The 21,826-nt window shown below is 43.2% G+C and overlaps 6 protein-coding genes across 6 annotated transcripts; 4 read left to right on the top strand and 2 right to left on the bottom strand.

The window, feature by feature from the left end:
* The first annotated feature begins 122 nt into the window (after window positions 1-122).
* Window positions 123-2,171, top strand: BDB00DRAFT_848640 (pyridoxal phosphate-dependent transferase). The gene is made up of 4 exons (XM_053125326.1): window positions 123-723; window positions 826-921; window positions 1,007-1,088; window positions 1,196-2,171. Exons 1-4 carry the CDS (start codon window positions 469-471, stop codon window positions 1,996-1,998), a joined length of 1,236 nt encoding a protein of 411 aa, XP_052974634.1. The 5' UTR covers window positions 123-468; the 3' UTR covers window positions 1,999-2,171.
* An 18-nt stretch (window positions 2,172-2,189) lies between these two features.
* BDB00DRAFT_884887 (CobW/HypB/UreG, nucleotide-binding domain-containing protein) lies at window positions 2,190-3,702 on the bottom strand (the record flags this gene model as incomplete). Its single annotated transcript, XM_053128363.1, has 10 exons — window positions 2,190-2,223; window positions 2,307-2,320; window positions 2,368-2,583; window positions 2,617-2,751; window positions 2,837-3,003; window positions 3,087-3,103; window positions 3,187-3,223; window positions 3,313-3,423; window positions 3,501-3,590; window positions 3,660-3,702. 10 exons carry the CDS (start codon window positions 3,700-3,702, stop codon window positions 2,190-2,192), a joined length of 864 nt encoding a protein of 287 aa, XP_052974633.1.
* A 148-nt stretch (window positions 3,703-3,850) lies between these two features.
* On the bottom strand, window positions 3,851-6,598 carry BDB00DRAFT_877529 (glycogen synthase; the record flags this gene model as incomplete). Its single annotated transcript, XM_053127624.1, has 7 exons — window positions 3,851-4,415; window positions 4,494-4,853; window positions 4,940-5,126; window positions 5,257-5,475; window positions 5,582-5,933; window positions 6,027-6,409; window positions 6,535-6,598. 7 exons carry the CDS (start codon window positions 6,596-6,598, stop codon window positions 3,851-3,853), a joined length of 2,130 nt encoding a protein of 709 aa, XP_052974632.1.
* A 4,506-nt stretch (window positions 6,599-11,104) lies between these two features.
* Window positions 11,105-12,533, top strand: BDB00DRAFT_772658 (major facilitator superfamily domain-containing protein; the record flags this gene model as incomplete). Its single annotated transcript, XM_053120053.1, has 4 exons — window positions 11,105-11,285; window positions 11,417-11,671; window positions 11,774-11,947; window positions 12,022-12,533. 4 exons carry the CDS (start codon window positions 11,105-11,107, stop codon window positions 12,531-12,533), a joined length of 1,122 nt encoding a protein of 373 aa, XP_052974631.1.
* Window positions 12,534-13,384: 851 nt separating this feature from the next.
* Window positions 13,385-13,752, top strand: BDB00DRAFT_772647 (Sec61beta family-domain-containing protein; the record flags this gene model as incomplete). Its single annotated transcript, XM_053120052.1, has 2 exons — window positions 13,385-13,506; window positions 13,665-13,752. Coding segments are annotated over 2 exons (210 nt in total), but the record flags the coding sequence as incomplete, so codon positions are not given.
* Window positions 13,753-18,840: 5,088 nt separating this feature from the next.
* BDB00DRAFT_848625 (uncharacterized protein) lies at window positions 18,841-19,541 on the top strand (the record flags this gene model as incomplete). Its single annotated transcript, XM_053125325.1, has 1 exon — window positions 18,841-19,541. A coding segment is annotated over exon 1 (556 nt), but the record flags the coding sequence as incomplete, so codon positions are not given.
* Window positions 19,542-21,826: the final 2,285 nt, after the last annotated feature.

Below are 21,826 nucleotides of genomic sequence, written 5' to 3'. Positions count from 1 at the left end.
GAATGCGATATCACTAACTATGTGCGCATTCCAAGGCTACTACGGACTGGTCAAAGTTAAAGATGTGTGTGTGAAGTTAAGAGGGTATGGATGTGTGAGTAACAACAAAGTGGATCAAATAGGGAATTGCAAGGTTAGGTGCACTGCTGATAGGCAAAATCACTTGGAAATGGTAAACATGATTTTTTCCCGCTACGCTTCTCTTCCCTCAGGCTTTGATACAAGCGACAGACACGGAGAGACCAAAAGGGCGATTTTATACTCCGTATAGAGCGCATAGAAAGGGGGGGGGAAATGGGAATTGCGTGATTCGAGCTGGATTACTCATAGTGCGTCTTTTTCAATCGGCGACTTGACTTATACTCCGAGGCAAAAAAAACTTTTCTTTTCAAATAAAAAGAGGCACCAGGGGACAATTACCATAAAAAAATTTTTTCTTTACAGAGTGGAACCTCTTTTAGAATAGACATGACCTTTACAGGCAAGACCCTTATGCTGTCCTCCTCCTTCAGAACGCTCGTGCGTTCTCGCTCGTTTTCGACCACCGGTGCATCAAGGCTTTATATCCAGAACAACCTGAACAATGACCAAACCCATCCTTCGCTGCAAGCTGCTTCGAATGGTGCCAAAGTCTATGATTTCCGCAGCGATACGGTCACTAGCCCCACAGACGAGATGTTTGATATCATGAAGGCTGCTTCTCGTGGTGACGATGTGTTTCAGGTACAGTGGTTGTTGTAGTTGACAGTGGTGTGTAACCATGTTGTTGAAAGCTTTTCTGGTTTGTCGCATCGTTTAACGTTATTATTAACAACTTTTTAAAAGGAGGACCGCAGTGTCAAGGAGCTCGAAGAATACGTGGCCGACCTGTGTGGTCATGAAGCCGCACTGTTCTGCGCCTCGGGAACCATGACCAATCAGGCAAGTACAATGAGTTTCAACACACACAGAGAGAGAGAGAGAGAGAGAGCAAAAAGCTAACGTCTGATAATGTCCATCAAAACAGCTTGGCTTGCGTACCCATCTGTCCAACCCTCCCCACTCGGTCGTGTGCGATGCTCGGTCCCATGTGTTCCTCTGGGAAGCAGGTAAGAAAGAACGCTACTACCGCCGCCGTCCTGGAAGATATTCCGAGAAAAAGAAGGAAAAAAAAAAAAAACCTAACGACGTGTGGTGTGTGTGTTTTTCTCTTTAGGTGGTATTGCCTTCCACTCCCGAGCATCTGTGAGCCCGGTCATTTGCCGCAACGGTATCCATGTCACTGCCGATGAAATCGAGGGCAACCTGATTGAAGCCGATATCCACACCGCACCCACCCGTGTCGTGTCTCTGGAAAACACATTGAGCGGTATGGTCATGCCCATCGATGAGATCCGCAAAATTTCCGAGCTTGCTCGAAGCCGCGGTCTTGCCATGCACTTGGATGGTGCTCGGCTCTGGAACGCCCATGTCCAGTCGGGCACACCCTTGAGCGACTATGGTGCTCAATTCGATTCCATGTCCTTGTGCTTATCCAAGGGCGTCGGTGCTCCTGTTGGCTCCATCTTGGTCGGTAACCGTCCGTTTGTCGAACGTGCCCGCCATTTGCGTAAACTCTTCGGTGGTGGTTGGCGCCAGGTCGGTCCTCTGGCCGCCGTGGCAAAGCATTGCATCGAAACGGTCGTACCCACCATGCCAGAAACACACGCATTGGCCAGATATTTGGCGGATGAGCTGACAGCCATGGGTGTCCAGTTGCAAGTGCCAGTACATACAAACATGGTGTTGATTGATACTGCGCCCGTTGGTTTGGATGTTCAGAACGATTTGGTGCCGGCTTTGTTGTCCAAGAATATCGTGATCGGTGGTCAGCGCAACAAGTCTCGTATTGTACTCCATCATCAGGTTGACCGCAAGGGCGTGGATACATTGATTCAAGGTGTACGAGAAGCCATCGAAGCACGGCGCGTTGCTGAGCAGCCTACTCAACAAGCAGCAGCCTCTTCCTCTACTTTGTAGATATAACAACGTCTTTTTTATAACACATCACACTCATTCTTCTTCACATCTCCCTTCTCCAGCAAACATCCTCTTGTGCATAGATTCCCTCACTCTTCCTCCACCTCTACTACCTCTTGTACTATCCATATTATCATTTTTAAAATTGAACCGGTATATTTTACAAACATTTTTTTTTTTTTGCGTGTCTATTATCTGTCACAGTTTGTTTTAATGACGATGTGCCTTTGTCAATGTGACCTCAGCATCCTCGGCATTCAACAGCAGACCCTGCTTGACTCTTTCAGTATACATTCGCAGATCCTGACCCATGACTGTAATTCTAATCTGCACGTCACGTGCCTCATCCATGGTCTCTTGATGTTCGACGTGCGTCAATGTGTGTCTGCCAAATGCGTGGTTTAATATATACAATGCGTTATCTTGATCCAATCGGATAAATCCCTTGATACGGTAAATATCGTCCTTGGGCATCGTCTCGAGAAACTTGACCAATTGATCCTTTGACAAGGAAGAACCTCTTCGTTGCTGAATGACTTGGATCAAATCCACTTCGTTCTCTTGATGCTTTGGATCAAATACATTCTCTTCTAGTTTGTGTGTTTTGTTGTAGGCAACCGAAAAGAGTTGTGTGTCTAAGCCAAACACCAGGTCCGGAGAAATGGCCCCGTTTTCGCCGCATTTGACTTTGGGTGTATCCGTGTTTAGTTCGTTGACATGGTCTATAACACGGTCTAAATCCCGTTCAGATACCTGAGGAAGTTGCCCGCTCGATTAATTCTCTCGAAAGATCACATCTGTGTGCTTCCTCATTCAATATTGATATCAGTTAGCTTACTTGCTCGTGTTTGTTGAGAAGAATAACATCCGTGTATTGTGCTTGTAGCTTGGCAGTGTAGCTGGTATCCTCGTATCCCATAAAGTTTTGACAGTCAATGACAGTGACAATCGAGTCTAATACGAATCCTTCGTCTGCCATTTCTCGAATCTGCCATGCGATCGGTGCTGTTTGTTGTTGTCGTCATCAAAGCAAACTTCTTAAGTCCTAATCATCATCAAAGTCTCTAACGAAAGAGCTTTAGTCTTACCAGGAAAGGCGGATCCACTATAGATATACATTTGTGTATGCATGAGTACGCGTTCTCAAATATCACAGCATCAGTATCAATAGTCAGCCCCAAGTTTTACCTCGTCTCAACGATGATTCTATCTGGATTGTATTTTTCTAGATAGATTGATAGTGACAATGGATGAATCAGATATCTTCACAGATCAGATGTTGGGGTAATCCATAGCAGCAAATAACTTGCTTACCTTTAAGCTCCTGCAGGGCCGATTTCATTTGACCCACCAAGACACAGCAAAGGCAGCCGTTCACCATTTCTTGAACTCCAATGTTGGTTTCCTTGGCCAGTTGACTATCCACTGTCAAACAATGCCATATCTCCTGCCATTAGCCCTTGAACTAGGAAAACAGCCTACTATTTTTCTTTTGCGTATACCTGCAATGTCGCCAAATTCATTCTTCAAGAGACACGCTTTGTACTCTGTGGGCAATCGCTTCAACAGCGAGAGAATGGTCGTCGTCTTGCCTTCCGCCGTTAAACTGTTAATACAAAGTGGCTTTCGCGTGCTGATTCAGAAATGAGATTTGCATTTACCACTGCCGAGGAAACCAGTGAAAACAGTGACAGGAATGGGCATAGTAGTCTTTATTTTAATTTTTTCTGTGTTGTGTTGAGAAATAAGAAAAAAAACGTGTTATCAATTTTCTTTTTTTTTGTAAACTGAGAGATGGTTTGTGTAAATGTTAATGCACGCTGGGGGCTTTTTTTTTTGGGAATGGTTGTGTTTATCCGTGGCGCTTCTTATCCTCGAGGGTCAACTTGTTCAAAGTGGCAATATCTCCTTCTCTGAGCAACTCTTCTTCACGCGATCCTTCACCTTTCTGGCCTCGCAACGCTGGGAATTCTTTTAAGCGAATCGGTGCTCTGTCCTCCTCCTCCTCATCGTCTTCTTCGTCCCGGTCAAAGTAGCCATTGAGTTGACGTCGGATACGTGGGCTTGCAGGGGCCGAGAGCGGTTTGGGAATCTTCATGGGTATAGGCATCATGTCTTCCTCTTCCTCGTCGTCATCATCCAGGAACGAGTCAGGATACACGCGTCGAAGAGCCAGCTGCCGTGCCTTCATGTATTCCAGTCCCATTCGTTTCCAGTCTAGCAGATCCGACAAACGCTCGGTACGGTTGCGCTGGTTGATGCGTTGTCGACGGGTCTTGGAGCAGAACCGGAACATAAAATCGCACAACTGCTGGATGGACTCTTCGATGGATTTGAGACGGCGATCGACAATGTAGATGCCATAGTCTTCACAGTTTTCAATGTTTTCGTCCATAAAACAGCCAAAACCAGATAAGCTATGATAGAGTAGATACGTTGAGAGGCCCCACACAACAGATGCTGACAGAAAAAAAATGTGAAGAGTGATTATTTACTTTGTGGTGACAGAAGGGACACCCATCACGGTGCATTCAGCTGGCGTATAACCCCACGGCTCATAGTAAGACGGAAACACGCCCAAATGGCATCCACGCACGAACTCTTCATAGTCGAGTCCTAGCAACGGGTTGTTGGCGCTGAGGAACTCTGGATGGAAAATAATCTTGACGCGGTCCTCGGACTTGTTGTACAGCTGCAATCGCCGCAAATGGTCAATGATTGGATCATTGTTATCGTCGACCATGTTGTGCGTGACAATCGGAGGGAGCGTTGATCGCTTCAATGCAAACATGCGTCGTTTCAGCATGACCTTGTCTTCATCCGATAGCCAGTCTTCTGGGCTCAGTTCTTCACCTCTGAAAATAAACAGGTTTAAGTTTCTGTTTTCTACAAGCTTGTTTTGTTGGGGAGGAGGGTGTTGGGGGTCGTTGCTGCTACTTACCTAAGCGCCTTTTCGTATATTTTGCGACCAATCCGATCTTGTACATCGTCGACGGTCTCACGAAGTTGCTTTGTGACCGCTTGGCCCTTGAGTGCCTCGACATTGAAGGAATGGGTGGCAGCTGGCATAACCACAAATGCCACGACCGTAGTGTTGGACCGGGCGGCTTTAAGCCTGTGGTTCAGACCTGTTTTAATGGTCGATAAACAATAAATTTCAGGACATTATTACTCTTGTAAATAGACGAATAAGCCCGATATAGACAAGCCAAGTCCCTTCCCCACCTCGCCCCGAAAAGAGAGTGGATGTATACTCACGTGCAAGCGATTCCAGCAACATATCGACTCCCTTGTTCTGATATTCGTATCGGCCCGCTGTGAAGAAATAAACGGTGTTTTCGAGATCAAAATCATAGTGGCCATAGAAATGGCCACGCACAAAGTCATTGATCTTTTGTTTGTTCAATGCATGCTTGTTCTGGAACTCGTGCACGGCCGAGAACTTGACGACATTGAGACCGTTTGGTAGTACTCCGTCTAATGTACACCCAGAAACTCAGAACCGCATGAATAACGATCGTTGTTCCCCCGTCCCCAATCTTTTGGATTTGAAAAGGAGAAGCCAGAAACAGCTTTTTCTCACCTGGTTTGCGCTTCAGCAAATGCTCACTTTCATATGCAGTGATATGGCTGACAGTTGTAAACACGTCGGCACAGTGTGCAGCTGCGCGCTCAATGCAGTAGCGGTGGTAGATACCGCGATCACCTGCTTCCTTGTCTACGTCAAAGTTGCGCAAGTTGTTGTAGAAATCCGCCGACCCGGCACACAGGTATCGACCGAGCAGGGTCGCGTGAGTTGTAAAGATGGTGGTCACGTCGATGCGACGGCCTTTGCATAACGGAATGGCGACGCCGGCTAACCATTCATGGAAATGTGCAATAATGGTAGGGCTTCGAACCATGGCAGAAGACGAGGCATCCGGATCGGCGCTGTACTGGTATATATATATATATATATACACGCAATGATCAACAACAGTCAAGTCCCTTTTTTTGTCGATCCCACTCACTTCCATTCACTGTAGTACCTTGGGTGCGAGATCACCGAGGAACCAAGCAACAAGATAACCAAACAGGATCGAATTGTTGGTCTCGTGATCATGCGACGGACTCGGTATCCCTGCCGACTGCCAAAGATCGCCTTTCCATTCATCCAGCTTGGTAGTCACGCTGCTGGTATCAAACAGCAGCACGTACGGTGCACCTTCAACCAGCCATCGGCCAAACAGATAGTTCACGCCATGGGCAGACATGGATTCAAGCGTATCTCGGATGTTTCCGGCTGGTGGTTCGAGCGACTCGACTTCCATGGTCGAGGCTGTCGACAGGGGACCAATCAAGCAATAGCGATCGCCAAATTCGTGCACTGTAACAGGTACCTTGGTCTTGATCACAGTGTAGATGCCACCCACTAAAAGAAAAGGGAAAAGTGGGAGGAATTGAGGTGAAACTGGTCAGTAGTCGGCCCTTACACCTCTCCTGGCAGCAGCATGTATGTATCTTCTTTCTCATTCTTCTGATGGCTCTACTATATACCTTTATTGGCAACCTCCCAAGCGATTTCAAAGAGGAGAGGATTATAGACGTCCCGCTGCGGCATCCTTGTACGTTAGTTTTTTCCTTTTTGTTGGTGAGGAGGAGGATGAAAGATATGGGGAATCAGGAAGTGTTGTGGAGAGTAGAAGAAAGAAAGGAAAAGAGAGAGAGAAAGAGAGAAAAGAAGCAGATGGGAAAAGTAAGCGCTATATAAACAGCCTTGAGCGAGACGGAGCCTATAATGCGTTGATGCCTTCGTTGAGCCCAAGGAAACACATACCATACATGTCTCTCATCCAAACCCAACGCGCTTATCAAAAAGAGGGAATTGATCCTCCTACCACTACTACTGCTACTACCACTACTACTGCTACTACTACTACTACCACCACTACAATACCGCTTCCCTCTTTCCTTGGCCCGTGTAACGCTTCTCACACTATATATGAGTGCCCAATTTGTCCCCCGGTGATCGATTGTCGGAACGTGTTTTGTTTGGTGTGCTGGTGTGTGCGTGTGCACGAACCCGCCAGAACGCACATACCACCTTCTATTTTAACTCCTACTGCTGCTATCTTTACCTGATCGCTGTTACTTTCTATCTCCTTTGAGACGATCATGGAGAGGATGCTATCTGTTCACGAGGTTAAAGACAACGAAATATATACACACACACACACACACACAGAGAGAGAGAGAAAGAGAGAGAGAGAGAGAACGATGAAAGTCTTTTCGCAAAAGAGTAAAAGGTAAAGGAAGGAGACAGAAGACTTGATCTTGTATCTGTGTGTGTAAAAGAAGATCTACCCGGGCGGACTACATTTTTTGTCCCCAACAAAAAACGTCTTTTTGGAGCATATCCTTTTTCAAGCAAATTGAGTAACCACCGGTCTCCTCCCAAATAAATAGCATAGTACTACATTTCCCTTTCTTTGAATCTCACAATTAGCATCTCGAACCACTAAATAAAGTACGCTGGAAGCAAACATAGTAATCTGTCCACGTCGTCCAGTAACGCATCTCTACCACTACACTTTTATGATTCAAATTGAACCAGCAAAAGTAGGTTCCAGCGAGAGCTCAGCGAGAAAATCACAAGTGATCTCGGTTGGTCCCACTACACATGTCGGACCTTTCATCCTCTTGTTCAGGATTCATAAAAAGAAAAAGAAAGAAACTGTTTACAAGGAGAGATTCGTCACGGAATATCTGTTATTACTACCATGACAGCAGTTGACCGTGGTTGTCGACGATGAAAGACAAGTCAATCTTGTAAATGGACAAGTGCCCACGGTTAAGAGGTAAATACGAGACTTGCTACAGTTGCTGCAGCTAGTAAAGACTTATTGAATAGTATCATAAAGTACTTTGGAGAAAGAGACATGGCAGTTTTGCTTTTCGCATCTGCTACACCTGCTTTTTATGCGAGCGACAACACGGCCTTTTTCCTTTGGTTCCTGTTGTGGAGTTTCTTCCTCTTCTCCGACAGACGATCTTTATGCAACTGGCACTCATTGGGATCACGCTGGAAGGAAATGTTTTCCCAAAGAGTTGACGTTGCCGCCCTGCTGACACCTTGACGCGATTATTTACATAAAGCGCATGCCTTTTCTTATTTAAAACTTATTCTGTATACTTTCTATATACAATGTGTTAACATCTCACATTTAATTCATCATTTTGCGTTTAAAAATGTAAAGATGAACAAGCTCACAGTTATACTGCTCATTTGTGTTGATTTCATCATCACAATACCCAGCAGGCGTCTGACTTTGGCTCAAAAATATAACTGGAATCGATGAAAAGTGCGCTGAAAACGCACACGAAAGAATCGGATCATTGCAAGTAATCACCGTAAAGAAAGTTGTACAATCTAGTGAAATCCTATTAAATGTGTCTTACATAGGAACCGGCCAATCAAAAACACCGAGAATCTTGTTGAACCCTGTGAAAGCCCTCTGCAACTTAGAGATCTGGTCTAATCTTATACAATCTTGTGGTTCTGTTTGCTCTTTTTACAATGAAAAATGTTTGTTTTTATTTTTTTACTGTAAACGCTGTACTCGTTAAAGCGCTCTAGTCTGGTCTAAAAGGGAGGGTTTGTACCATGAAGAGCTGTGTCAATAAAGGTGGGGAAGCTATACCAATGTTTAGGTAGGTAAATTTGCTTTTCTCCGATAAACTTATATCTCCATCTACTATGCTGTTTAGAATTATGCTTGGATATATGTAATAATTAGCTGCGAGTTGTATTGCTGGTGACGCGTGAGTGCTATTCATTGGCAGTTTCAGAACGGCTGCATGACTATAGATGGCGATGGCTCCAACAATATATCGTTTACTTCTAGGTGTATGAGACCCATAGTGGAAGAACCATACGGACAGCCACCACCTACGTTCAGGTCCACGTCGCTAAAGATGTTTATAAAGCACAATATCATCTCTACGCCTAACAAAAAACAGAGCAGTAAGATCATATCTACCGTCAGCCTACCGTACCGTATTTAAATCTTCTTTGTTTTCACCCAAGGACCTTTGAATTTGTGAGCAAAATACAAAACTGCTTCACCAAAATCAAAAATTCGACACGAATACCGAGTTTGAGAAAAAAAGCATGCTTCTTGTTATAAGGTAGCAGCTCTTCCATGTATCACCAAGCCACGTATTTACTGCCCTTTTTCAAAATCGCCGTGAAGAAGATATTGCGAAAATATTCCAAAAGCTCACTTATGCTGAAGCAAAGCAATAGCTACAACAAGAGATAATAGACTGGTCGACACCCAGTAATTTTCGAACCGACATCATATTCTTACCGTCATTACGTAACTGATTCAAAAAGCGCTTTTCCGTATTATATCTTCAAAACCAAAAATACCGAGCAAACTACCTTGATAAAAACATCTTTATGACTACGACTACTTAGTACGTGAAAACCCCTCATTTTTTTTGTATAACCGTTCGTTGCCCCTACCGTTATGGCAAGATAATAACTTACCAAGCCGAGGAACATGTACATATGCATAATATACTTTCATCTTGTTTCTTTAACATTCGAAAACAATAGTAATATTGACTTGTTTCTTAGCGTAACTCATAGAGTATAATAAAATAAGAAGGAAAGACTACATACAAGCCTTCTATATATATTGTCAATTTTACAGTGGTGTTTATTATAGTATCGACTCCACATGTTGAATTGAACAGAAGTTAGCGTAGTAGTAAACGTAAATTACTATGTTAACGTAGCTTACCTTAATCAGATGATACTATTTACGTAATAATCATCTATCGCCAACACTATATTATTATTTGATCTTCTCGGGCCTTCAAGAGCAAAACAATCAGAGAAAAGAAAAATAGCTTTCAATGTGGTTAAAAGTATACGTATAGATGTATCAAAAAGCAAAGATAGATTTCTTGGTTTATCAGAATGTGAGCTCTAGGCTAGCCCAAATTAAGTAGAGCTGATATATCAGGACGATTATTTTATCCATACGTTGGTGAGATTTGGACCCCTTTGCTGTAATATTTTATGCAGGCCAAAGAAATAGCCTAGATATTTTAAAGCTGTATTACGTACACGCACACATGCGACGATAATCGATTGTAGGCGAAAACTACAAAAGTACAAAGAAAAAAGAGATCTCTTTTTCCTTATTTTTATGGAACCACCCGATATACTCTTGAAACAAGTTTCGATGAATCTAACATCCGGAAAATCTACTGCTCTCTAATGCAGTAAGCAAAAGGAACTTACTCGTTATTTCTGTATATATAGCACAAAAGTAACAGTAATACCCATGATAGATCTGATAAAAAGCATACATGGGTTGTAAACATAGCATATTTACATAATATCATATGTTTTGAGAGTTAGGTTTGGCTGATAAATGCTTGGCATATATATCATGGTAGCAAGAAGATATAGAAAAGGGTTTCCAGGTTTCACATCTTTCCATCCCACATCATTTCCTTTCTTCTTTTTTCTTTTCTTTTTGAGTGTATGTGTGTGTAGGCGCGTTTTCTTCTTTACATTTTATCCTCTTTAATTATATATCTTCGCCACGGTAGCTTGCAATTGCTGCTGCTGCCAACATTTACTATCCAACTACGCGTATATAATTATAAAACCTGTTCGAACCTTGCCATGCCAAAGTGGTCTCACCAACTGATATCGATTCGACCGTCAGTAGACGAAGATCCACGACTTTATTCTGATCGGAAGCGATCTATTATCCTGCTATGTATCGGATTGACCGTTAGCACGTCCAGCATTACAAGCACAATTTATTTTCCCGGTAAAGAAACGAATCAATTCATGTCATGACAACAGTAGCAGTTGTGGTAGATACGTGTTTATAATTAAATAGCTGACACGCATGTGTGATTTCCAGGTATTCCTTACATTGCATCCGAGCTTAATGCAGCATCAATGCCCATTACGTTGACGACAGCCTTGTATATCCTAGTGACTGGCATCGCGCCTGTATTCTGGGCATCCATTTCCGATTATTATCACATCCGACGTAGTCTCATAATACTTTCACTTGTCATATTTTCGGTCTCTTCAATGATTTCGGCCATCGTTAATAGCATATGGGCATTGATCGTCTTGCGATGTTTCCAAGGCGTTGGAGCATCTTGTGCGCTTTCGATCGGTCCGGGTGTAATTGCTGACTGTTACCCTGTCGAAAAGCGTGGCGCTGCTTTTGCGAAATTCTATTATGGCGTATTTGTCGGTCCACTCATAGGTAGATAAAAAAAAGTTTTGGTTTTCAAGGGCAAAAATGGAAGGTGGGAGTGCTTTGTGTGTGTGGGTGTGTGCGTGCGCATACAAAAGAAAAGCTAATGCTTGACATCTTTTAAAAAAAAACCAATCCAGGACCGGTTGTGGGAGGCGGTTTAATCATGACAAATCAAACGTGGAGGGCCACCTTTTGGTTTCTGCTCGCTTATGGTATTGTTGTGTTGGCCCTAGTATTTTTTGCCTTACCAGAAACGTATCGCGATAATGCTCGATTTGATATCGACCAGTTTCATGAAAACGTTGGGCATGAAGGAGAAAAGCAAGGACCTGTGAAGCAGCAACAACATCAAGAAGATCGCGAAGAGAAACAAGAGGAAACTACCGCATTGGGTGAAGAAGACGCTATGAGTTCTTCCTCTTTGGATCCAGGAACGACCGTGATCGACATTGAAGGTGTAAATAGTGGTGTCTCCACCAAATCCAAGCTTGAAGTCATCGCCAAGTCGAAACGAATGAACCCTATTGAACCATTCCTTATGCTTCGACATCCATTCGTGTTTTTGGCATCGATGATTTGTGGCATATCATTTGGCGCAATGTATGGCGTTGAAACCATTATGCCAACACTTTATCAGACACATTACGGCTTTGTCGCTTGGCAGACAGGTATTAATGCAAGAATAGAAAGAAAACTTGATAAAATGACATTATTTATAATTATCAACTTTTTTGCTTTTTAGGACTCACATTTATCGGTGCTGGCATCGGTAATACGCTGGGTACAATTGTCAATGGTGTTCTAGCAGACCAACTCTTATTACGCTCGAGGAAAAAACGCAACGGTATTCCCATGGTAGAAGATCGTCTTTCACACAATCTATGGCCAAGCGGTATAATTTTTATCCCACTCGGCTTGCTCTTGTTTGGCTGGCCCATTGACTACAATCTCAGCGTGTGGGCACCTATCATGGGCTTCAGCATCCAGAATTTTGGTATGGTGCAACTGATGACCTTATCAAGTGCTTATTTGGTGGATGCCATGCCAGGTCAAGGTGCTTCAGCTGCCGCCAGTGGAAATTTTGTCAGAAATGCGGGCGCTTGTTTGCTCACCATTATGGCGAACCCAATGACGGATGCCATTGGACCGGGTTGGACAAGTGTAATGCTCTCTGGAGTAACTTGGCTCTCGGTGATATTTATCCTGATTCTAAAATTATATGGCGAGCAGTTACGTCGATGGTCTGGATACTAAACGGGGAAATGATTTAATCATATGCATAGTGAGATATAGATTATATTGGGGATATCGAATCTACTACACCGAAAGAGTCGTTTTATTTTATCAATAAGTTCCTTAATTGCGCTTTATCTTCGATCTTTCCACTTGTTGTTCCTATCATATTATTGCGTTCTACCATTATTAAAAAACCCTGCACGTTATGAAAAAGCCTTCCATTATATTATATAAAGAAGCTAGTACAACTATGACTACCTATGGAAACTCTCTTAAGACGACGTCTGCCCGGCAATAAGTGGGTTGTTATGGAGATCAGAAAACGTGCTGTCGCCAGCAGGATTCCCGCTGGTCCAACAAATAAGGTAATCAGCGTCTGCGACCAATCAACAGCCACCACCTCTGATTTCGGGAGTGAAATGTTATACGAAACGACGAAACACGCGACGAGTTGACAATCCCTTTCTCCATAACCTTTCTTTTACTTGATATATCTAATATAATGGTACGAACAATCCGCTTACGATACTTTGCAACTGCAGCAATCTAAACTTGACGAAGGATACTCATCTACTCTCTATCTCTTACATTATGCGATGGACAATTGATCTATAGGCTGATTCCTCCTCATCGTCGACACCCAAAGGCACTGTCAGGTAAAAAAAAAATAGAGGACAGTGCTTTCTCTTAACACCCTCGCCTTTCGTCCATTGTTTATTTCTCCTACGTTAGGGAAACAAAAGAGAAAAAATGGCCTTGGGCATGGAGGAGAATTGAACAGGAAAAATAGGAGGAAGGACAACAAGGCTTTCTTGGGGAAAATTACTTTATATTGTACTCATCCTGGTTATTTTGATTCTTCTTAATATGGTGTGTGTAGGAGACGCGTTACTGGACGATCAAACACTAATGCTGCACGAGGACCTATGCCTGGTGGCAGCACTTCCAACATGATGCGCATCTATTCGGATGATTCCCCCGGTCTTCGAGTGTAAGTAACAATCTCCCCCCCCCCACAAAGCAACATTTAGAAAATGAGGCAGAAAGAGATAATTGCTGTTTTGCATTTGGCGGTGCGGCGTGCGTGTGTATGTGGATGCATATATTCTGGAGTAATACTGACATAGTGTTTACTGTTTTGAATTATAGTGATCCTGTGGTTGTACTTGTTCTGTCGCTGACTTTCATTGCCTCGGTGTTTGGTCTGCATATCGTGGGCAAGTTCTTGCGTGCTTAGACGGATTATCTTTACCACTCCAAAGAACTCTTTTTATTGCATTTGTTGGGGTCATTATAATAAAAAAGGATGCGGGAAAGGAACAAAAACAAAAAAAAAAGAAGTATGCGCAGTATACTGGCATGAATGGTCCTTTTCCATAAATGTTCGATCCAGTTTTATCAACCATTAGATTGCTGATGTTACAATAAAACGCAGCACAAGTTCGGCGCTAGCTACCTGTCAAGCGCATGAAGCACATTATCGGTATCAGCCATCTGTGACTTGAGGATATAATTGGTGCATGAAAGTATACTCAACCTGCAGATGAGCTTTATGTTGCCTTCATGTCGGCACACGAGTAGAGCTAGACACGGTGGGCATTTGAAAGAGTTGAAGCGCAGATTCTACGAAAGTACTCGTCCGTTCCGGTGGCTCAAGGATTTGGTCAGCACCGTAACATCTCAAAGCACGAAAAATCGATGAGGAAGCAGCTGGAGGGGCCATGCAGGAAAAGCCGTAAGCCTTGTAGAAACAGCAAATAAAAAACAGAACTAAGCTTGACTCATGAACACTATTGCCTTAAATAATCTGAATATGATTCTTCTTTTCAATAAATATAAGTTCTTTAAGCTTTTGTTGTTGATATAAAACGTTTCAAGTCAGAAATAAGCTCTTATTAACTGCAAATATTCCATATACTGTACCACTAATACTGTGGATCGAGAGCTATTATATAATTTCCGTTCAAGCTCTTCATCAATTTCATAGCTATTGTGAGGTTCAATGTCTAGCTGTTACTCATTTCTAAATCATTGTCAATGAGTCCACTTTCAGAACAATGTGACCACTAATAAAACAAGGGCTGTAAAAGTCATACGAAAAGCTGCGATGAAATAGTGTTCTTTACTTTCTTACTTTTTTAAGACCTTTGCGGTAGTCAAGAGTTGATAAGTTACGATTTTCTTTACCTCTATAATTCAAGGACGAGCTTGTCATCTTCGCACCTTCGGTCTTACGACCCTCCGTTTCGCTTCGTGTCATGCATATGGGGCTTTGGCTCACCGGCTTATTAGTTAAGCATGCGACGGGCTATTATCAAAGGAAATAAAACACTATTATGGAGGCCTTTCAAAGAGTATTCTTTTTAGACTGATCCCTCCAAGCATGGATCGTTCACGGTCAATGTGTGCTGGCCAAGCCGGAGCATCTACACGTACCTATCCATCGCAAGCTTTTCATCTTATTTTCTATTACGACGATTTGAATTCTACGGCTGTTACTTGGAGAACACGGATTACAAAGCATGGAAAGTACCGACATCGTTCGAGAGCTGCTTATTAGATAGCTGTCGATGACAAGAAAAAAATGGAGCGCATAACGCAAACATTTACTTGCTACTGCGATACGTATCAGCGAATTGACGCACGTCTGCACAAGGCAGTAAAAGACCTTTGCTAAAAATGCATCGTCGCCATGCGAAACATCTTTGCTCAGTCTGTGATAGAAGAGGAAGTAAATAAGATGCAAGAACGACTTGTCGATGTATAACATATTAAGGTCACGGTTGCTAATTGTAAAGCATCTTAACACAGCACAAAGAAAATACGTACAATAAGGATTTGCGTGGAGACGCATTTGAAGAATTACTACAGGACAGCAACTCAAAAACGCGAAACAAAAAAAGCACTGAGAATAATACCGGAACGCGAGCAAGACATCCAAATTGGTTTCAAGCGAAGGTTATCGAACCGTTGCCGTTGCAAAAGAAAGCTCGAATGTTGTGTGAGGCATTGTGTGTTTGCATGACCATGTTGTTCAATCCATCGACATACTGTATGTATTTACTGATGGATTTATGCTCTCCATGTAGCAACAAAGGCAAAAAGTTAAGACAATCGATTATACTAAACTAGCGAAGCGATCTTCCTTGAAAAGTTATCAACAATCCACAAAAATCTAAAGCAGCATTACGATTACTTCGACACCTTGCCCGACGAACCATTGCTGCGAAGGCTCGACAAAGCACGGCGTTTCTCTGACGAATGGTGACCGGAACCATGCGAACGAACCAACTTTTTCCTTTCGATTATTTTCGCGAACAGAATTACAGGAACACAGAAGGTGAAAAAAAATAAAAAAAAGTAAAAAACATGAAAAATGAGTACCAAAGTGTGATAGATCGTGTTACTGTCGCTATAAAACAAAACATCTACGCGTTGTTCAGCTTGGAGCTGTGAATGAGGGGGTAATTTTACCTATTTTAGTTTTTGTTCGCTCAAAAAAGGCAAGCGAACCCTGGAACCTGTAGGGTGTCCCTTCAGAATCTCATGGCGATTTTTAACATTGAGTGTGGGATGGCGGATACAAAGTACATTACTGCAAATCGAGTGGTTTGATAGACAGTGTTGATATGAAGCTAGCGGATATTTCCGAGATCGTACTTCAACGTCGACTACCGAAGCCATAAAAAATATGACACGAACTAGTAATTGGAATGAGTGCTGAGCAAATACGATACGCCGCACTCTATGCCTGTGCCAGTCTTCAAATATACCATCATGCAAATAATGCCACTCTACGCCGTCAAAACTAGAGCAGACCCCCAACTGAAGCTAGTACATCGCGTATCGTCAAAACACAACAAGGCATTGTATAGCTGATAAGTGTACTTACCAACATCGTTTAGGAATGCACATTTCTTATCACCCTGGAGCTATGATTAGAGCTGCGGCTTATCGGAAAATCAGTCATCAGCAGGAGTATGTATATAAGTGGAATGAAGCTAAAGAAAAATCAAGCAATCATCACAATCAGGGATGTGATAGTTCCTGATGCGCTGGATGTAGAAGGAAAACTACCGCAGGACCAGGATGCTGTTCCTTTCCAGACTGTAGCTCGTATATGTTATTTAAAAACACATAAGCCTGTTGAGATTCGTGTCAGTCGAGAAGTAAAAGATGACGAGCACACAACATCCAAAACTATAGAAAATAAGAATGCTCAGGATGCCATTACTGAAAGAGTGCTAAAAAACGTACAATCGAACTAGAGGACTATACTGGGAAGCCAAGCAGCGATGATAGTGATGCTGACTCGGTTGCTGATGACGACGACGATAATGAAAGTATCATGCATGGAGCCGACAGCGTACAACAAAATGAAAATGTCCTTACAGTATCTGAAGCACATCAAGAGGTCGTGTGTTCGGTGAACAAAAGCTGCAACCCTTCCGCAGCATCCACGAAACGATCCAGAATACATGGCTACAAGTGTTTTAAAGGATGCATTCCATCTCACGGACCCAGTAAAAATATCGTGCAGACATGGTCTAGCAAATGACTTTTCAAGACAATTTCGTGACGCATTCTTTGTTGTTGATGAAGACAAAGCGTAAGCATATCATACAATGAATAAATATCATAGCTTTGACGCCATCATTCTATAAAGTTACAATGTTTTTTTAAATGTATCATAACCCCTTCCATTGTACTGTATCCTGATAACAAGCAGCTTTTTGACACATACAGTACTGTATGGGCCAATGAAATGTGCTAGTCAACGATATCACCATTTTCTACGAAACACTTGAATACCTCAGATGGTATGTACTACAATACATGAAAGAATACGAAAACATATTAAAACACAAAGAACAGTTACAGAAACATACTGCAGCCCTTGGAGACGGCGGATAGAAAGCAACACATACCAGGTACCCAAACGCCTTCTCCGCTAAAAGCTCCTGCTCGCTTGCGAATGACTTCCAACGTCTACCACCAGCATCAGCAAAACATCCTAGCAACAACCATATCATCAGCTTCAACAGCCACGTTTGATTTTGCCAGTATTATCTGACCAACAGCAGCAGCAAACATTCATCGATACAGATATATCACAGATGCAGGAGCCTGAAACAGAACCGACACCATCAGAGCACCACCGAGAAGCATCCCTAATGATCTTCCGGCAAGGCGTGCCAAATGGCGTTGTAAAACATGCACATCATCTAAATGTGGGGGCAAACCCTATTATGCTATCATAGTTCTATAGTTGAAAGGCTACCTCTCTGCATATACATGCGAAATTGGGTGTCGTCAACGGGAGATAAAAAAGGAGGTGCGCGCGGCTAGCTGTGGGATACAGCACAGTCCGTTATACACACCCTTTCTTCCAGCAAAGCTCATTTTACCATACATAACGCACGAAGCGAAAACATGATTCCTTAATTTGAAAAGACCTTGCTTTTTATTGAAATGACCGGATTCATAGATGCCACTTCCATAACAACTCTTGAAAGCATAAAGAAGCTGTATGGAGCTTTGCGTATGATACGAATCGATAATATATACTATTATCATACATGGAATAACTATAGTGAAAAGCCCGACACATTACATCCGATCACATAAGTTATGGAGCATCAATGTATGATGTTTCGCCACCAGGGGGAAGGGGATGGCCGGAGAAGCTTCTTACAGTCTTATACGTCTTGCTAGAAACTGCACCGGCGTACACTGCTTACTATGCGGAAGCGGGGAATCAAGGGGCATCTCCCTTGCTTATTCATGTGAACGGTCGAGATAGAACACTCTTGAGAGCAAGGAACTAGTAGGAGCTATTACAGTTATCTTTAACTCAGCTGAGGAGCACTCGTTGTGCAGGACACTTCAGCAGGTTCTAAATGATTTACAACAAGTGATTATATACTCGCATTTTTTATAGTATCACATGAGTTTCCTTTGGATTAGCGTGAAAAAATGTAATTTTGGACACCTATGTAGCGGAAACCATGTTATGCACACACCGCGATATCAAGAGCGCTAACAATGTAAAATATAAGCACTTTCCGGCGGTTCCTGAAAAATTCTTTCATGCATAGCTATGCGTGATTCTCCTGAGCGAAAATGCTTCTTTAAAGCGCCTATCAATTGGAAAACACGGCATTACTCAATTCCGCGAAAGGCGTATCCAGACGCCCGCCTAGAATCAGGAGATATATGTAATATATACATGGAGAAGAAAGTTAATTTCCTGTACGAGCATGTAGAAATTGGAGACTCGACAGAAAGCGAGAAAATATATATATATATATATATATAAAGGTGGCCGGTAACTACAACATTCATCTACTATCTTCTAGCCACATTACTTCTCTTTTGTAACCATGCAAATCAAGTTTTCCTCTCTGTTTCTGACGGTGGTCCTGGCTTTGCACCTGTGTTTCCTGTTCTCGGCCTCTGTCCAAGCCCATCCCACTGGTTCGAAGGATCCATCCGGTGTCACTGCCGAAGGCGCTGAAAAAATAAAGCAAGATGTTGCTGCCGCTGCTGCTTCTGAACATGGCACTACTGCTGGCAGTACTTCTGGAGGAACAGAAACAGAAAGACGCCAATTTGCAACTTACTTGCGTGCTCTCGATACCGCCATTCAGCGCTCCCGGGCTGAATCAAAGGGCCCGTCCGGCAGTGTCCCCTTCATGAACACGGTTGCTCTCCAGATGGTTAAATTGACGTCAAGTCCCGAATATGAGCAGCAATCCCAACAGCCAGCGGAAGGTGAGCAGCAACCCGCCCCGAGTCGAGACGAATTGATTGCAATCGCTGTGGATGTTGTCAACGGAGCTGCCAACGGATTTTTTGAAAATACTGGAATCACCGGACTTCTCAAGATTGCATTGTTAACATTGCTTGAAACCGTCCTCTCGCTCGTCGCTCTGTTGATGTAAAAACTTTCTCTCTCCCAATATATAACTTATCCCTAATTTAGTTTCAAATGACTCTTCTTTGAGCCTAGTATCTAAGATACTTCTGATAATATCTATTTATTAAATCCTTCAGTTTTACGATTTATAGCTCACAAAAAAGGAATCCTCCTTTCTTTCCCTCACATTCTTCTTTTATATTACACACAATTTCACACAGTGCACAGTAATCTTCTGTTTTTTTGGGCATAGATATTGTTAGACGCGCCAGCTCACTCTTCTAAACCTGACATTCTGACATTCTGACGTGGCCTTGAGAATATAGGCAAAATGTGTTTTCCAAAGAGACTTTTGCTGCTGAGATCATAACAATCATTGTGTGCAACAAAGGAACAAGACCTGCACTGTATACTGCTCTTCTCGCATCTCGCATTTCAGATCTCACTTCCAATCTTCACTTCGTTTAACAAACATGTCGACTTCAAATTGCCCTTCATGCGGCTTGCCCGGCCATCAACGCATTTCGCATCGCAACTGTCTTCATAATCACGTTCGGTTGCAAATGCGTCAGCAAAAATGAACATGAAGCTGAAATCGAAACCGGAGAACGCGGTCCTGTGTGTTCAAGCTGTGGGCAAGAGGGTCATCGTCGCTCCACCAACCGATTGTGCCCAAACAATCCTGCAAACCAGGCTGCTCAAAACGTTAGTGACCATATCTATACTAGCTATACTTGCTATTCGTTGATATATAGTTATCGGCTGTCAGAAGCTTAAGCATTCTGTATATCAATAAATGATCCTCTACTCTATATAGATGCATAATATCGCCCGTGCTGTTGCAGCTGTTATTCCTCCCCGGCACTATTTTGGTCGCATGGACAGGGAATGCTCTAATTGCCATGCATGTCTTGAATCCAAGAGCGCATCTCAAACTCTTCCCAAGTACGACCTGCATTTAACCTATGCTGTGACCAAGAAAGTGTCCGATTGCCACCCCTCCTGAAATTTCCCGTTTGTTGCGTGGCATGGATGAGGCCTTCACCGAATTCCGCACAAACATCCGCGCATAACAACAACTCCCTCAATTTTACCTCGCTTGGTGTCCACGTTGATCAGACGGTAGCCAACTCCATCGGTGGTGCGTTCAACTTCCGCATCCACGGTAGTGTCCACCATATAATAGGGTCTATTTTGCCTGCTGACAACACAGTAAGGCCCGCTTTCGCCCAAATTTACGTTCACGATCCGTCGACCGAGTTGCAAACCCGACAATCCGTCACAAACGCTACATTGATCAATGAAACATTGCAGACCTTGCAGGATATGATGCACCGCATCAGCCCATTCGCAACATCATTCCGCAACATGGCCGAAATTGCTCGCAATGAAGGCATGGCGGATGTGAGAATGGTTATCAGGGCTGAAGGGGTACCCGATGCTCGCCGCTACAACCGTCCAACTGCTGGCGAAATCGGCATCTTGATCGTCGATGATAATGGTACAGATGTTGTCAATCGCGATATCGTTCTAAGAACGAGATCCAATCAGCTACAAAACATCAGTGAAATGCATCGCTTTTATGATGCTATGCATTATGTTCTCCTTTTCCCCCAAGGTACACTTACAGAAAATGATTTTGTTTTGAGTTCCATCATGAGTTATTTCCATTACATATTAAGTCTTCGTATTAGGAGATGAAGGCTGGACAATTGAGGCTCGCACTGACGCCGGCAGCAAAATCACTGTCATGGATTGGTACAAGTTCCGGCTCATGAAACGCGGCAATGACAGTGATGCAAACAGACATTATCTTCATCGTTTCGGCAACCTGTATCAGCAATATATCACTGATGTTTATGCAAAAATGGAGTCCAATCGTTTGAGCTTCATCCGCCGCAACCAAGACCGTTTACGTTCGGACCTGTACCGCAATGTGGTAGACGCTGTGCATCTTGGAGACAATGATATGACCAGTGTTGGACGGCGCGTTATTCTGCCATCCTCCATTCATTGGTTCCCCTCGGCATATGCAGCAGCTGTACCAAGACGCAAAGAGTATTGTTCGTCGTTTCGGCAAACCGGACGTATTCGTCACATTTACTTGCAATCCTCGCTGGCCCGAGATTTAAGAAAATCTTCTTCCTGCTCAATCAGGATCTGATCGTCCTGATCTATCAGCACGAGTTTTCAGATTGAAACTTAAGCAGCTTATGAACGACCTTACCAAGGATAAGATTTTGGGCACTGTTGTCGGACATGTCCATACAGTAGAGTTTCAAAAGCGTGGTCTCCCACATGCCCATATACTACTGATTCTTGCTGGAGAAGATAAGCCTACAAGTCCAGCCCACTGTGATGCATCCTATATTCTTCTACTTTGCATTCTTTT

The sequence above is a fragment of the Zychaea mexicana genome (assembly GCF_025766255.1).
Source record: "Zychaea mexicana strain RSA 1403 chromosome Unknown BDB00scaffold_110, whole genome shotgun sequence".
NCBI lineage: Eukaryota > Fungi > Mucoromycota > Mucoromycetes > Mucorales > Lichtheimiaceae > Zychaea > Zychaea mexicana.
The sequence above is the reverse complement of the archived record's forward strand: the minus strand, read 5'-3'. Positions and strand labels throughout refer to the sequence as shown.